The following is a 15,343-nucleotide window of genomic DNA, read 5'->3' on the forward strand; positions in this document are numbered from 1 at the left end:
AGATCATGAGAGTCGAAATTTGAATTTTTTTTGAATTTGCGCATGCGCAAAAGTTATCTTGGTTGCCATGGTGACAAACATCGTGCGCGGCTGTCAGTCTGCAGCGCAGAGGAGTACCAGGAGTCGCTCCTGAAAATTTTAATGAAATCGCTCAAAGATTGACGGTAAAAATCGGAATAGTGTGCAAACCTAAATTTTGTAGAAATTTGCTGATATTTCAGTATTTCAAAAACAATTGTGCAGACTTTGCGCGGCTATATCTCCGGAAGGAAGCACCCGATTACGCTCAAATTTTCAGGATAAACCCTTTGGACCATACACAAGACGCTGCCAGTGAAAAAATACAGAAAATCGAAACTTTGTTTTTTGACCCTCTGAACCCAGACTGCCACCTTAAGTTATGTAGATGCTGGACTCTGGAGTCTGGTGACAGTGGTGTAGATCTACGCGGTGGTGGAGAACCAAAAAAATAGCGAAATAAAAGACAGATCCTGGCTGCGAATCCTGGCTCAGGATCAGGGGCAGTATCCAGGACGACTCCGACATGGGCGACACCATAACAACGATAGCCTAAGCTTTTGAGCCAGGCCCAGGCCAGGGAGTGCTGCTACAATGTAGATGCCTAGTGCCGTAGTGGAGTAGTGCTAGCCTAGGGTGAGATGCTGCTCTGATTAGTGATTGGCCTGGACCAGCACCAGTCGCACTGGGTCCAGCAGCTGAGCTTGAGACGAAGTAACAGACAGTTGAGTGGTAGACTACTCAGCGACGCAGTAGCTTCGCTTGGCATTTGCCTTTGGCCCACCGACCAAGCTTCTGATTTTTGTAAAGCAGTTCAGCCTTTCGCTCGAGTTCCAAATCGTCGTCAACCGGTCATGCCTCAAACTGAGTCATAGTCGGCAAAAGAACTTAGTTTTTCTGACGAAGGCTTGGCATCGTGGTTGTCTCTACCTGCTTGATTCGCTGTGGGTAGTCTTGCGGATCCGATGCGGATTGGACACGGGAAAGCTTGCTAAGCAGCAGTTCTGTGTTAGAAAAGCGCCAGCGAAGATTTTCTGACTTGGTAGTCTCACCGGCGGATATCGACATAGCTCAGCACGGTCTGCACGAGTCAGTCGGATATCGCCTGCTGCAACAGCTCCAGCGAGCGAATCCTGTCCTCAAGCTGCCTGGCGAGCAGGACTGATTGAAAACGAGAATAGCAGGAGCAAGCTAGGGTCCTCATCTGTGATTGCAGATCTACGCTGGGTTTTGAGTTGAATCATTCAACAACCATGAGCAACGCATCAAGCCCCATGGTGGATGTACCCGCCATTGACTTCAGTGAACCTCCGGAGAGCAGCGTCACAAGCTCATTGACATCGTCGGCCAGGTTCGGCACAACGCCAGGTCGTGAGCGTGACCCTGCAGTGAATATCAGGATAGACCCTGATGAGCTGAGTAAGATGAACGTGACCGAGCTGGCTGCTACCCTGCATCATTATAGGTTAGTCACAGTGTGTATGTGTGTGAATGAAAAATAGGGATTCACTGGCCAGAAAAAGTCACTTCAATCAGCTGTGTGGTGGATACCAGGCTAAAAATAGTGGCGGTCAATTCATCAGCCTTGCAAGCTGTTGAATGGTGTAATCCCAGCACAAGTTGCTATGTCTAACATAGCTGTTCGCTATCATCGCTTCCGCGATGGGCAGGTCTGAGGTCTGAGGTGTGTGCATGTGTGTGTGTGTGTGTGTGTGTGTGGTACATGGTGTGTGTGTGTGGGGGGGGGGGGGAGGGGGGGGGGGGGGGTGTTGTGTGTGTGTGTGTGTGTGTGAAAAAAGTCACTTCAAACAGCTGTGTGGTGGATACCAGGCTAAAAATAGTGGCGGTCAATTCATCAGCCTTGCAAGCTGTTGAATGGTGTAATCCCAGCACAAGTTGCTATGTCTAACATAGCTGTTCGCTATCATCGCTTCCACGATGGGCATGTCTGAGGTGTGTGGTGGGTATGTATGTGGGTGTGGGTGTGCCTAAGTCGCTGTGCGTCACGTCGCCTATACCACGGCTGGCAAGAAGCGGCAACTTAGAAGGATGGCGTAGGTTCGAGATGGCATGGTAACCGCGCACGTGCCGTGGTTCGTGACTTGCTCATGTATGCACGCAAATGCAAGTCACAAACTCACAAAGATCGTCTTTGCATTTGGAGAAAATATCTTCGACTCTCTTTGGAGGTTGGCGAGGTTTGCCTAATCTTTACTTGATTGCGATGCCGGTATGTCCTCTCAATAATTAGAACAAAGAGAGCTGATGATCGCTTCATTGCTGAGCAGAAGTAACAATCAACTCTCCTCATGTCCTCAGTGCCAAAGTCAGACGACTGCAATTCCACAACGCTCCATTCACGATGATGGAAACAATAATCGTGTACTAGTACACACTTGGACCATTTAGTCATCCCTATTCTAGCCGCTAGTCCGTCCAGCAAGCAGATATTGGCTATTACGATAAGGACAACTGCGTGAACGAGGGCTCGCCCTGCAAATACAATTCAAGTCGTGACTCCAGTCAAGAATTAGGGTCTTTACTCGAGAACTTCACAAATACAGGCCAAGGCACCCCACAAAACTGATAGATGGCACGAACGAAAGACAAATAGGCTAGACAAAGTGTCCCAAGTGATTGAAAACAGCAGATCTACCAAATAAGACAGCTACATGTGCCTAAACAACGATTCCCATACAGTAGAGAGTAATATCAGGCAGAATGAAAGCCTTGGAAGTGCACAAATACAGCCACGACCGCCACAAAAATTGGACGACCGCCACAAAAAAATTCTCATTGCTCTACCTCCTTGAAGGGTGAAAGTTATCAGTTATCCTATAGCGATGTCAGTTTATGCCTGTTGGAACCCCCCACAGCCGCACGAAATACCTTTCAAATAATTCCAGGAAGCAATTGCAGCTCCAGACAGGAGGAAGAAGAACACCGTGAAAAATAACGGCAACAATGCCCAAACTCTCGGGAAACGGCTTAAGTCTTCCTGAAGATGTTAACATTGAATAGCCATCGATTACCAGCGTGGTTTGGTGACTTTAGAACTGTTTTGAGACTTAGAACGAAGCCATATCTCAAATTTGATGGAATTGTTACCTGTCAAATGCGTGGGCGAGCAGGCCAGCTGACTGGTTATGCATGAGCATGCATTGATTTTTCATGGTTCACGTGCAGAAAACTAAGTTGCCGCGGTCCAAGTGCAGCTAACACTTAACAGCGGTGATACTGGTTTTTATTTTCAAATACTCCACTGAGGGTGCTATTTTGCTTATCGTGAACTAAACTCAAAAAGAAGTTGTAAGCTCCAGCAAGTTTATATTCACGTTTTTGACATTTGTGCATTGAACCCTCTGCCTCGACCGGCCTTGTTTCTGTATTCATGTTTTATTCATTGTGTACTACAGTACTGTCGGGCGTCGAAGAACGGCCAGGCTAGAATTCCACCAAGCCTAGCATACCAATTTATACACGGTGACTCAACTGTGCATAGACAGTAACACATAAAAAAAGAACGGTCTAGGCTAGGAGGCTCACCCTTCCCCCCCCCCCCCCCACACACACACACTTCTTCGGCGACCGATAGTACTGTAGTGTGCATTCCCAAGAAGTCCACTGTGTTGTGAAGTGGACAGGGCAGTGTATGTATGTGTTTGTACGTATGCAGCACACAGACGAAGGTTCTGATGCAAGAAGCAACCATCTATCAAAGCTACTTTACAAGATTGAGAAGAAAGGATCCTGATGCCTGTGAGTACTTGTGTTGTGAGGACTGCTACATACTGTTGAGCACCTGAGAAGTATGATTGTCCGTTTGACTTTCGACGTTAAAGAATGAAAGCACATACGAGCGCCGCTGCCAGTTGAGAAAAGCCCCCTTCCCCTTTCTCTGTCAGTCTGTCTATCCATCCATCCACACACACACCCATCCACACACCCATCCATCTATCCATCCATCCATCAATCATCATTTTTCTGTATTTCGTTCTTTTTATGCTCAATGAATTATTGATCTGTCCTCCGCCGTCGGAATGGGTTTTTCCTTCATTCACGAATCACTTGCCTTTCTACTTCGAAGTATCTATCTCTTTTTATTCACACCCATGCGAGCAAACTAACTCACTCGCTCACTGCCTCTGTGTGTGTGTGTGTCTGTCTGTCTGTCTGTCTGTCTGTCTGTCTGTCTGTCTCTGTTTCTCTCTCTCTCTCTCACACACACACACACACACACACGCACGCACACACACGCACACACACACACACACACACACACACACACACACACACACACACACACACACACACACACACACACACACACACACACACAAACACACACGCACACACACACACATATACTTACACGGAACATTTTGTTTTACCTGTGTGTGTGTGTGTGTGTGTTTGTGTGTGTGTGTGTGTGTGTGTGTGTGTGTATGTGCAGTCAAGGACCTTCCCGTTGCTACCGGTGGTGCAGGACCTGGCACTGGTGTGGATCGGACGGCTCGTCAGCAACGCAAGAAGCATGCGAAAGGCGCAGGAAGTGAAAGGTGTGCTGGCTACGAGTATTTGATAATTTAATATTAAACTGATATCGATGGACCGTATGCAGTAAAACCTGGTGTAAGCGACCTCCTGCTCTTAACGACCGTTTTTCCATGCACCGACACTTCTACACAGACACTGTGGGACCTGGTTGTAAAGACCACCTGGCTTTAACGACTGCTTTTGCTTGCACCGTGGGGTGGTCGCTTAAATCAGGTTTTACTCTACCTAAGAACATGCAGCTATACTTGACAGTGAAGTGCATATGAGCAGCCTCAGCTACACACAAACTGTAATACAATGTGTTCATAATCAATCTGGACATCAGCTAGGAAACAAATTGCAAGTACATGCACTGCTTTGAACTTTATATGATTCTCGCCCGTGCATTTGTCCTGTCCAGTCTGCGGGCTGCATGTTATGTGGGGTTCGGGCCATTGTGCAGCAAGTATGGTTGCCTGCAAGTAACCCTATTATTTTGTTCTACCTGGTAGTTCCTGGTGTTACACTTTTGTAAAGACGTCAGCACATGACACATGTTGGGGCCTTTTGCGGTAGAAAGACAGCAGTGAGTGTTGTGTTGTGAGATTTGAGGAGGCCTGTTCCGCCATAATTATGACCTATTGGATGCACCGCACATCCTATGGGTGATGTGTGGGCTATGCTGCCTTGTGTGTGTGTGTGGGGGGGGGGGGGGGGGTAGACTGCAGCCTGTATGTTTTGTTGGTATGAGCGTGGATTGCAGTTGGGCCAATTGTGTTATATGCATTCACGCGATCGGGGTAGCAAATATCCACACTACACGTCCAAATTGGCAGTTCTTCATAGAAACTGCACCGGAAACAGCGACTGCCTGTATTGCACCACCAGCAACCGACTTTTAGTGTACCAAGTGCCATATCTGACCTGCGTACAATGACCAAAGTGCTGTCCTGGCTCAGGGTAGGCTTGACTGCAACAGGATTGAGATGCGCTGAGAAGCGAGCGGATTCAGTCAGCGGAAATGACAGTGTAGGGTGCACTTCGTGATGCACTTGAGTGAAGTGTGACAACTCATGGGTGATGCATCCGCATGAAGGTGTTCTGTATCCAACACCTGTCAGTATGAGTATGTGGAATTGTATGTACTTTGAAGTACGTAATGCGGCATGCCGGGAAGAATAGGACCTTGTTCTAAAGACCACCTGGTTTTAACGACCGTTTTTGCTTGCATTGTGGGGGTGGTCGCCTAAACAAGGTTTTACTGTATACAGTCCGTTTCAAAAAGATTTACAATCCTGGCGATCGCCCGCGGAGTTTGGCGTCTTACCGTATGAGCACTCGAGCGCTGCCTGGAAAAACTCACTGTGAACTCGAAGAAATATTCCGCGCGAAAGCAGGAAAAATGACAACTCACTCACGTTGATACAGTCATGTACATGTACGTCTGGTTTACAACAAACGAGTTCTTCCTCGTACCGATAATGGAGTCAGATCAGAGAGGACATGTCGAAACGAAAGTGTTGTAAATGTTGACGAGCGGCATGTGTCCCAATCCGTTTTGTGACCAAAATAGTTTCTTTGAGCTGCGATGCCGTGTGACGAAAACGACATCGACACGGACTCATTCCCAAGGCCATGACTTGGCAAAGCTATCCGTGTGACTTCGACGACATTTTGAGAAAAGCAGACGCTTGTGAACGCTGATAGAAGACGGCATTGACTGGTAAATTCAAATAAATTGGCGATCTTGAAATACTAAAATAAATCTCAAAAAGCTACAGCGCGATGACTTCCATATTCACTCACACCATTGCAGTGTTGTGGGTGTGTTCACATGGCGTGAGCCAGTCAAGTGTCAGTCAGTTCGGCAGGAAGCGCGACCTCCAACAAGTCGTTTGGTGCAGCCATCTTCTTTGTCTTGTACCAGCTTGATCACCAAAACAATGAAAAAAAGTAACACGTTAGTTTGACTTGAGGATAGGTTGGGATTTGAACTCACAACTTCAGGGTCAGCAGACAGCATTCATAACCACAAGGCCAAAAAGTAAAGGATAAATCGTGGGTTTTGATAAAAAATCGATACTGGCTTCCTGGGCAAATTGTAAACCATGGGAAAAGGCCGGAAACCTGGCCGAAATTCTAACTCCTTAACGGCTGGTCCAATTGTTCCGAAACCTTCACAGAACAATTTGCCGTGTCCTAACAAGCCATTCTATGTACTTTGTGGTCCAAATTTCCCTTATCTTCATACTTTTTAAGACCCAAACCTGATTGTAAATCTTTTTGAAACAGACTATAGATCTAGATATTGACCAATACTAAAATAGAAATTGTTTGTGATTGATTGTGCTCTGTTCATTGTTTACTTGTGTTTCTACATCTTGTGCTGATCTTCACAGCCGTCCACTGCGGCTCACCATGGAGCAGAAGGTCGATATCGTAGAGAAGGAGGTCGAGTGTGCTAAGCGGGAGCTTGCCTTCGCCAGAAGAGACTTTGAGGGACAGACTGAGTTACAGCTTGCAAGGAGTGAAGACGCTAAAATCTGCCTCGACGAACTGCGCAAGATGGAGTTTGACTTCCAGCGAGACGTCATTGAGAACGGGAAAAATCAGGTGAGAGCTGTGTTGCTGCTCGTGTGTGTGTGTGTGTGTGTGTGTGTGTGTGTGTGTGTGTGTGTGTGCGTGTGTGTGCGTGTGTGTGCATATGAGTGTGTGTTGAAGAATGATTCGGCTAGTTTTCCACGACTCGAACTTGACCTGCTTGCAATCATGCCTCTTGACTTTCTTTGGTTTCTGTACCTCTCGTCTGCAGTTTACTGGTCAAATCATGAGCGAGAAAGTTGTACGCTACTTCGAAGACAAGCTTCGCAAAAGGGTGAGTTCTCCGCATTTGCAATGTTGAGTTCGCTGAAGCCCTAATTTGTCCAATGCTGTTGGAGGGGTGTCAGAAAGAATACTCACGGACAGTCCGTCAGGCGAAATAGCACGTCATAGTACATTCGAGATAAGCGGAAAGAAGATGACGACGTCCACTAATTTAGTATCTGTGCACACGAATCTGCTGTGTGTGTTACTCTGTGTGTCAGCTATGGCATCATCGCCTGTGGTTCCATGCCTAGCATGTACGTCTGAACCATCCTGCAAAGTTTGAATGACGTAGGTTGAGCGATCGCTCCGCGAAACATACTTTTTGAAATTCTCTTCATAGTATATCTTCCACCATTGAAATTTCGAATTTCTTCGAATTTTTTGCTGAGAGGGGTGGCTTGCAACCTCGATATGGCTTGTTCCAGGCATGCTTTGGAGCCATCGCCTGTTGAAGTAGTGGCGGGGATCTGCCCTGCAACTGCTACAACAAAAAATGATTCGATCTGAGAAAGGGTGAGACCGCGAATCTCGGTTGAATATTGAGTATTTCAAGCCTTTTTCACGACGAAGATGGAGTTCTTTTTGGAGATGGACGTCGCGGCAAAAGACATGGTGTCCGACTTCTGGCGTCTGGTGAAGCCAGGGATCATTTGTCCAGTCAGGTCGGCAGCCTAACCGTCGGTAAGCTTGTGTTTGGATCCCGTTCTGCTCGATGTGGTAGATCATAAACAATTATTTGATATCGCACAAATTGATCTCAGCATCGTGCGTACGGTATTTTATATTCAGAAAATCCCAAAGTGTCTCTGTGTGGCTGTCTTATGCCACGAGAAACTCCAATCAGGCTCCTATGTCCTCTGCCTTCATGATTGAATGTCCACTTCGTTTGAACAACGAACACAACAATCGAGGACGGCTTTGCAATGAAAAATACAGCTATACTGGAGCTGAAAAAAAGAAGAAAAAAACGTGCTCAGGATGAGACTCGAGTACACGCATACTCTCCCAGCAGGTGAAACGCAAATTTTTGTGAAAAATGCGTGTCGCCGACTGACCGGTAATTTCGCCTGACGATTTCTTAGAAGGTCTAGGAGGCAATCACGTCTTGCCAATGTCATTATTATCTCCTCGCATCTGTTGTAGGAATTTCTACATTGAGATAGAATGCTCATTACTTCAAGTGGAGAGAATGAAATGGGAAGGGCAACCTAGAATATTCACTGGTTTGAGGGAAAGACGCAAACAGGAAACCTAGAATGGGAAAGGCAGTTTCCTCTTCATGTTACTTATCTTACCATTCTGTGCTCACCTGACATCTTGCATATTTCACTGCCATTGGTAGGGTAGGTCATCAGCACCCATTCTCCTGTTTTCCATGCTTCAGTGAGTGGTACACATGATCACGGCAAACATGGTAAAGAGGTTATGCGATTGCATCATCAGTTGAGGTGCTTTGGCAAAATCACGGCACAGCGATGCACTAGCGACTTACTCTGCATACATAGCATAGCGCCTATAAGCAGTTCCGCTGCAGACTTAGCGCCCTTAAATAAGCGGTTCCGGAAGTCCGCTGACTCGTCACTATGATTTCTTTTGCATAAGCTCTATGTAGAGGTTATGTGAATACGCCATCATCATGTCATCATCATGACATTATTATCATCATCATGTCATTATTATCATCATCATGTCATTATTATCATCATCTGAGATGCTTTGTGTGGGTTGCCCTCACAAGCACCAGTTTGCCACTCAAAACAAAGCATCCAGCAGCGCGCTTATGTCATTCACATTACCTCTATATGCACACTGGTAACAAGCACTCGTGCTACTGTGTGGCTCCTGTGCAACAATGCATGCTGATCTGGTCGACTACAAAGTGGCCTAGCCAGAGCCTGTTCAGTTGCTACATCCTTGATGAGTTCTTTTGAAGACGGGTGCATGGTCACGTAGGCCATCGGTCACCATGTACAGGTTCAACTGGTCTCCTCTGATACATAACTGCACATTTGTGTTCTGTTCTCGTAGAATACACTGATTGCCAAGCTGCAGCTCAACCTGACGTCAATGCGCCAGCAGAAAATGAAAGTTGACGTCCAGCTCCAACAGGTGAGCCACTCGCTGGATAGAGTTTTATATATGAGAAATTGTTCGAGAACATGTCACAGACTGCATGTGTGTTCTGTAGATGAGTGTACTGTGCATATACTGTGCCATGACTGTATTGCAGATGTATGGTGGATGTGCCACCTGTTGTGTCATGGTCTTCCATAACACTCTCAAGTATGCCCAATACGAAGTGAGAGGTCAATGTAACACAATTATCTACCATCCACATACAGCATAGCTCTGGTAGTCAAACCTCCTAAAAACGGTTGACTTGTAAGTTGATCTGTGTGCATTGTAATGACTGCACAGCTAATTCTGGCACATTTCCGGTAGTGTTGCAGCATATCAACAGTGTCTCAGAATAATTGTTCTTATCCTGTTTTGGGGACTTGCTGATGCCTGCGCGACAGAAAGAAGATTCTGGAGAGAGCATGAAGGCCGTTGACTTTGAGAAGCTCCAAATCCAGAACCGTGACTACCAGGAGCAAATCAACCAGAGTGTACAGCAGATTCTCAAGCTGAAAGTCGTCGCTGCTAGTACGGTGCAAAACTTGCAAGCATCCAGGGTAGGTGTTTCCACGCTGTATTAGTAACCCATTTTAATTGGGAAAGTAATTTTGTTCATCCAGGTACCAGGGTTCTAGCCAGGTCGAAATAGTAGGGGGGGGGGGGCATGGGAAACAGTTACCCTATATCCCATTTTTCCACTTTCCAATATCGTCTTGCCACGCCAAATGCAACGTATGGGGCGAATCCCTGACTTCACCCCAGACAAATGTGCCTTTATGAACCATCTATGCATGAAAAACACGAAAATCGGAAAATGAGCAGGGGGCGGCAATTTTTCACAGGGGGGGGGGGGGGGGCGCAAACAGAGTAGGGGGCGCTGCGCCCCCCTACTCCCCCTTTGGCTAGAACCCTCTGCGCTGAGCTGCCGTGTGGTTTTGTATCAGTTTCAAGTATCACTTTCCTTCAGTATCTGTGTCAGGGGCGTGGTCAGGTACAGTGTTGGAAGCAAGTGAAGCAGGGTGGTATGAACAACCAGTATGTGTACAATTGCGTTATGAAGATGTGCCGTGATGTGGTTAGAGGAGAAAGCAGCTGTGAAGATTGCTAACTTCGCAATCTTTATAGCTGAGCCTGAAGAGGTGATGTGAGATCATCCTGTATGTTCATATGGGGTGATGAATCCGTGCTGATGATGTCACTCTATGCGAACCACCTCAAATTATGATGAAATGATCAAAATTCCATTGCCTAGCATATATCATGGCGGTGAGAGATGACACATACTATAATATACATTATATCGGTGTGATCTCTCACCATGACGCCAGTGATGATATTATCATCACTGGCGTCATGCGTAAACTTGAATCGGGACCGAGGAGCAAACATTGGTCTAAAAGTCTAAGCAACACAATTTACGCACACCTGAGCCCATTTTGTTTGGTGTTGCATTGTGTGTGGGGTTTCAACCTGGCTGCCATTCATTGCATGTCCCTTCATAGTGGTGTAAGCATGACATTATGCTGTCTCCCGCATTTCAGTAAAGGAGTAATCATGTAGTTAGGCTGTTTTGACTTGTATTGTGTAAGAGATTTGCTCAAGTTCTGCTTCCCTACCCTCTCTTTTCTCTCACTCAACCCATCTGGCATTAGCAAGACTGTGTATGCCTATGGTGTGGCTCTACTCTTGTGGATGAACGGAGATAGTTACTCAATACTGTTGTTCCTTTCATGCACCTGGCCTCCCATTTAGGCAAGAACCCGGAGTGCACCCTGCCCATCGCATAACACTTAAAGGAGCGCACCTGTTCCATTTTTCCCCTTTTTCAGAATGACTTGTCCAAAGTGATGAAGGAGGCCGATGCCTTGAAGGGATCAATATCCCAGCGAGAGGAGATGCTGCGGAAAATTGACAAAGAACTGGAGACCACAACTCGGGTAAGTTTAATGGGGGGGGGGGGGCACGTTGATGCCTAGTTATGTATGGTAAGAAGCTCACAGTTATACATTTAGATGCTTCAAGTTGTGACTTAAAGCAAGTCTATGGTCAAATGCCAAACTCACTCACTCCTACTACAATATTATTATAGAATTGATAATCTAACAAGACGCGGCAGTGAAGCCAAATCTTATTTTAAAAAGGTTTCATTGCGTAGTGTTAAAGAACTCTATTCCCTACCTCCTGCGTTATGCGACTGGTACTGACTGGAAATGAAGCTGTTTAGCCGATAGTTCGGCTGCCAGGGCTGCCAAGTTGTTACCCGAAAGGCACATGTATGGTATTAGCTGCTACCCGTGGCCAGAAGGTGACCGGGTGACACTGAATGCCAGCCCGTGTTCCTGGCATCGTGATGGCAACATGTTTACAAGGACTAACTGGGGGAAGAGGCTTGGTGGGATAAAGCAATCTTAGTCGTGACCACTGCGACAGTAGTGTTGGGAAGAACAGACTTTCTGCCTGGGAAACGAACTCTTACTTTGAAGTGCACCTGTTGTAGTATACTGAATTGGCTGTTGTGCTGCTGACTTGCATATTGCAGGAGTGCGAGGAGGCAAAGTTTGAAAACTTGCGTTTGAAGAAGCTGAAGGATGACTACAAAGTACCACCGGTGAGTGAAACTGGGTGTTACTTGTACTTGTACGCGAGTGTAGTAACCTTGTGGGTGAAAACTGAGCTTATTTTGACATTATTGTCACCTGGAATCACCTATCAAACCCGTAGGCTGCAGGCCCGCCTAAACATACAATACATCAGGAACCCTTGTGTAGCAATAAGTGTCTGCTACGGTTTTGTTCAGCTTGCAAATGTTCCAATGGTGATGACTTGCCATGGTTGTTTGCCAACAACCTTGACTGTTACCTTATGCTCTGTTATCTGCTGTTCCTGTCGCAGGTGATGGACTACATACAAACAACTGCCGATCTGTACAGTTTGAAAAAGAAGGTAATTGATCGGGTCTCCGTTGCTGCCGGAATGTGCATGTACATGACATTGTATAGAAGTGACTGAATCTACAGCACACTTTCCTGGTTCCTCCATGGAAAGTTTCATTGACTAGAAATGGGTTTCTTCACTGCATTCTCTCGAATTGATATTGGCCTGCGTACTTGCGTATTGCCCAGGGAATTTACTGCGGAACTATATTGCTCGTATTGGATTTCCCTGAAAACAAATCGATAGCAGCTGCCAGTAGACTTGGCGAAAGTCGGAGGTGGGCTATTTGTTCATTTCAACTATTAGAGAAGGAGCAGGTGGCAAGTACATTCTCTTTCATTGAGCCCAACATAGCGCGGTGGTGAAATTGACTTCCAATGGTCTTTGAGGGAGTGTACATCAGGCTTCCATTTGTCATTGGCATCATGCATTACTCACATGTTCTCTACCCATGTATATAGTGCGCGGCATGTCTCTGGCATAGGCCCGGCAGTGCGACACTGCAGGGTGCGAATCGGCTTATTCAAATGAAGAATTTCCCTTCTAACTTACTCCGAGACCCTAGTCTCATCTTCCCCTGTACTGATGTTGATCATGTCCTTGTTCTTCATCTATCCTGTCTAGATCTGTCAGTGGCAGCGCAAGATTGACATTTCTGAGGTGAGCAGGAGTGTGCAGTTATGGGGCAGTAGGTAATAGGTATTACAGTGAAACTTTGTTGCAACATACCTCCAAGGGTCGTGGAATTCTGTAGTTTGTAGATGGGTGTTGAAATGCTAATGCAGGTTAGCAGGCAGCCCAGCAAGCTGGTCCAACTTGCGCCCGCAATGCATGTTTGCTGCTGTGGCCGTTTTGTGCACCCATGCTATTTTCCACGAAGAATGAAAAGGCTATGGTATGGCCAGGCAAAATAAACTGCTTCAGGCCAGCCTGGCATCGAATGTGAATTAAGTTCGGAGAGTCAGCGATTCTACAGAACCCAGGTTACCGCCGCAGCATATACCGGTTTATGCATTTGATGACCTGTATTTCTGGGCTGTTCTTGATGTGTTATTTGTGTGTATCTAGATGGCTATCAAGACCACCTATCAGAAACTGGCAAGGCTACGGCACGAGTACAGTGACCTGGTTCGCCAGGCACAGCCGGCCACCCAGGCGCAGATCTTTGACAGGTACGCAGAGTCGTTTGCAACGCCACCAATGTCACTGCCGCCGCTCAAGAGCATCGTCAGGCCCAGCGGCACGGTGGACAGCCGGCCGCTCGCCTTATAGGAAGTGACTCGCCGAGCCTCGGTGGTGAAGCCCACACAGCAGCCACCGCCAGGCAAGAGAGTCCAGTCCTCCAATGCAATTGAAGCCAAAGCTGCTGCTCAAGCCAAAGAGGAAGCAAGAAACTCTGCCAAAAAAGAACAACTACAGAACTTGATGAACGTCACCAAACTTGAAACAAAAGATACTCCGCTAAAATACTCACATGTAAAATCCGGAACATCTAGAGCAGCTGCTAGTAAGGATAAGCCTCCAGGCGCAGCAGCTCCCGATGCTGTAATTGATCTCGAAAAACCTAACACATGCTCATCTCCTCCTTCTGCTGTATCAACTCCTCCTACTAGCTTGTTGGATGATGACACTGCTGATTCTCCAGCCGAATCACCCGTCACAGATCCTGTGTTGGGTGGTGCTGCTGGCTCTCCAGCTGAATCACCCGCAGTAGATCCTGTTACTGCCGAGCAGGCCAGGGTGAAAGCCAGAGGTCCAGACGTACCCCGTGCAGCACATCCACAAACTCCTCCCTGGTTTGCTGGTACCAAACCGAATGGCAGAAAGAAGCCAAAGCTGAGGCGGCAGAATGCACTGGACGGTGGCGACACACATCAGTACCCTAATACTACTGCTACTACTACTAGTGGTGTTCAGCGACAGGCTGGCATCGCCACTGCTACGCTCACTGGTACCAAGAGAGCCACCGGCAAGCCGCGTTCTGACACTGCAAGACAGCCGCCGGACGGCAGAGGAAAACCTGTTGTACAGGAGGAGACGAAGGGCAGGGCGGATCAGCAAACTGATGCTGGTAAGGAGAGCTACGAGGTGCTGTCCTCCGCAAATCGCAAAACACTACGCAAGAAGTTCAGCGTTGCTCATCGTCTAAAGGAACAGGCTCGCCTGCTTGCCCCTGGCCTGCCCGGTGCACCCCGCATGCTCCTTGACTACATGAACGAGCGTTCATCACCGCCAACACGCCCCGCTGGTCTAATGCCACCACAATCCCGCCCTGATGGTTCATCTCCATCACGAACAAGCTCTTATGGTTCATCACCATCAATAACAAGCTCTGATTGGTTATCACCACGACGATCACGCGCCGATGATGAGCATAACCAACACGGTGATTCTCAAGTGGTGGAGTGTGGTGTTGACACTCTGGTACAGGACTTATTGGATGTGCCAGCAGATCGTGAGCATGTTCATATTGCTACTGATGCTGATCGTGAGCATGTTCACATTGCTACTGATGCTGATCCCAATGTTCCTGGCTACGCTGGCTGCACCGACACTGACCAGGAGATACCAAGGACACAAGATGAAGAGACACTTCCGGTGGAGCCTGTTGCACAAATTGTTGCCGAGTATCTTGGCTCCACTTCGTCCAGAGTATCAGTAGATTCGGCGGAGCATGAACGGTTGCCCGGTTTTGGATGGCAGTCTCTCAGCCCACGGACTGTGAGTGCACCCGAAGTCTACCACCCAACCCAGTCCTTCACCCCGCTAGGGCAGCGTGATGTACAGTCGGCTTTGGAATATGTACATAGGGACAGTTCTGACGAGTTTGAAGACTTCCAAGGCGGTTATGATGCTGAATCCATGGTGT

At 47.3% G+C, this 15,343-nt stretch overlaps 1 protein-coding gene across 1 annotated transcript; it reads left to right on the plus strand.

Moving 5' to 3' along the window:
- The first annotated feature begins 717 nt into the window (after positions 1-717).
- LOC135817883 (coiled-coil domain-containing protein 113-like) lies at positions 718-13,749 on the plus strand. Its single transcript, XM_065331169.1, has 12 exons — positions 718-1,483; positions 3,695-3,777; positions 4,472-4,577; positions 6,954-7,167; positions 7,367-7,429; positions 9,451-9,531; positions 9,942-10,097; positions 11,370-11,477; positions 12,080-12,148; positions 12,433-12,483; positions 13,099-13,134; positions 13,543-13,749. Exons 1-12 carry the CDS (start codon positions 1,272-1,274, stop codon positions 13,744-13,746), a joined length of 1,383 nt encoding a protein of 460 aa, XP_065187241.1. The 5' UTR covers positions 718-1,271; the 3' UTR covers positions 13,747-13,749.
- Positions 13,750-15,343: the final 1,594 nt, after the last annotated feature.

Source organism: Sycon ciliatum, chromosome 5 (assembly GCF_964019385.1).
Source record: "Sycon ciliatum chromosome 5, ocSycCili1.1, whole genome shotgun sequence".
NCBI classification, from domain to species: Eukaryota; Metazoa; Porifera; class Calcarea; order Leucosolenida; family Sycettidae; genus Sycon; species Sycon ciliatum.

What these genes read in the sequence shown, in the direction of transcription:
- LOC135817883 (XM_065331169.1), top strand. Translation starts at nt 1,272, where the DNA reads ATGAGCAACGCATCAAGCCCCATGGTGGATGTACCCGCCATTGACTTC. An exon ending in TTGAGAACGGGAAAAATCAG is followed by an intron (nt 7,168 to 7,366) that starts GTGAGAGCTGTG and finishes TCTCGTCTGCAG; the next exon opens with TTTACTGGTCAAATCATGAG. An exon ending in AAGACAAGCTTCGCAAAAGG is followed by an intron (nt 7,430 to 9,450) that starts GTGAGTTCTCCG and finishes CTGTTCTCGTAG; the next exon opens with AATACACTGATTGCCAAGCT.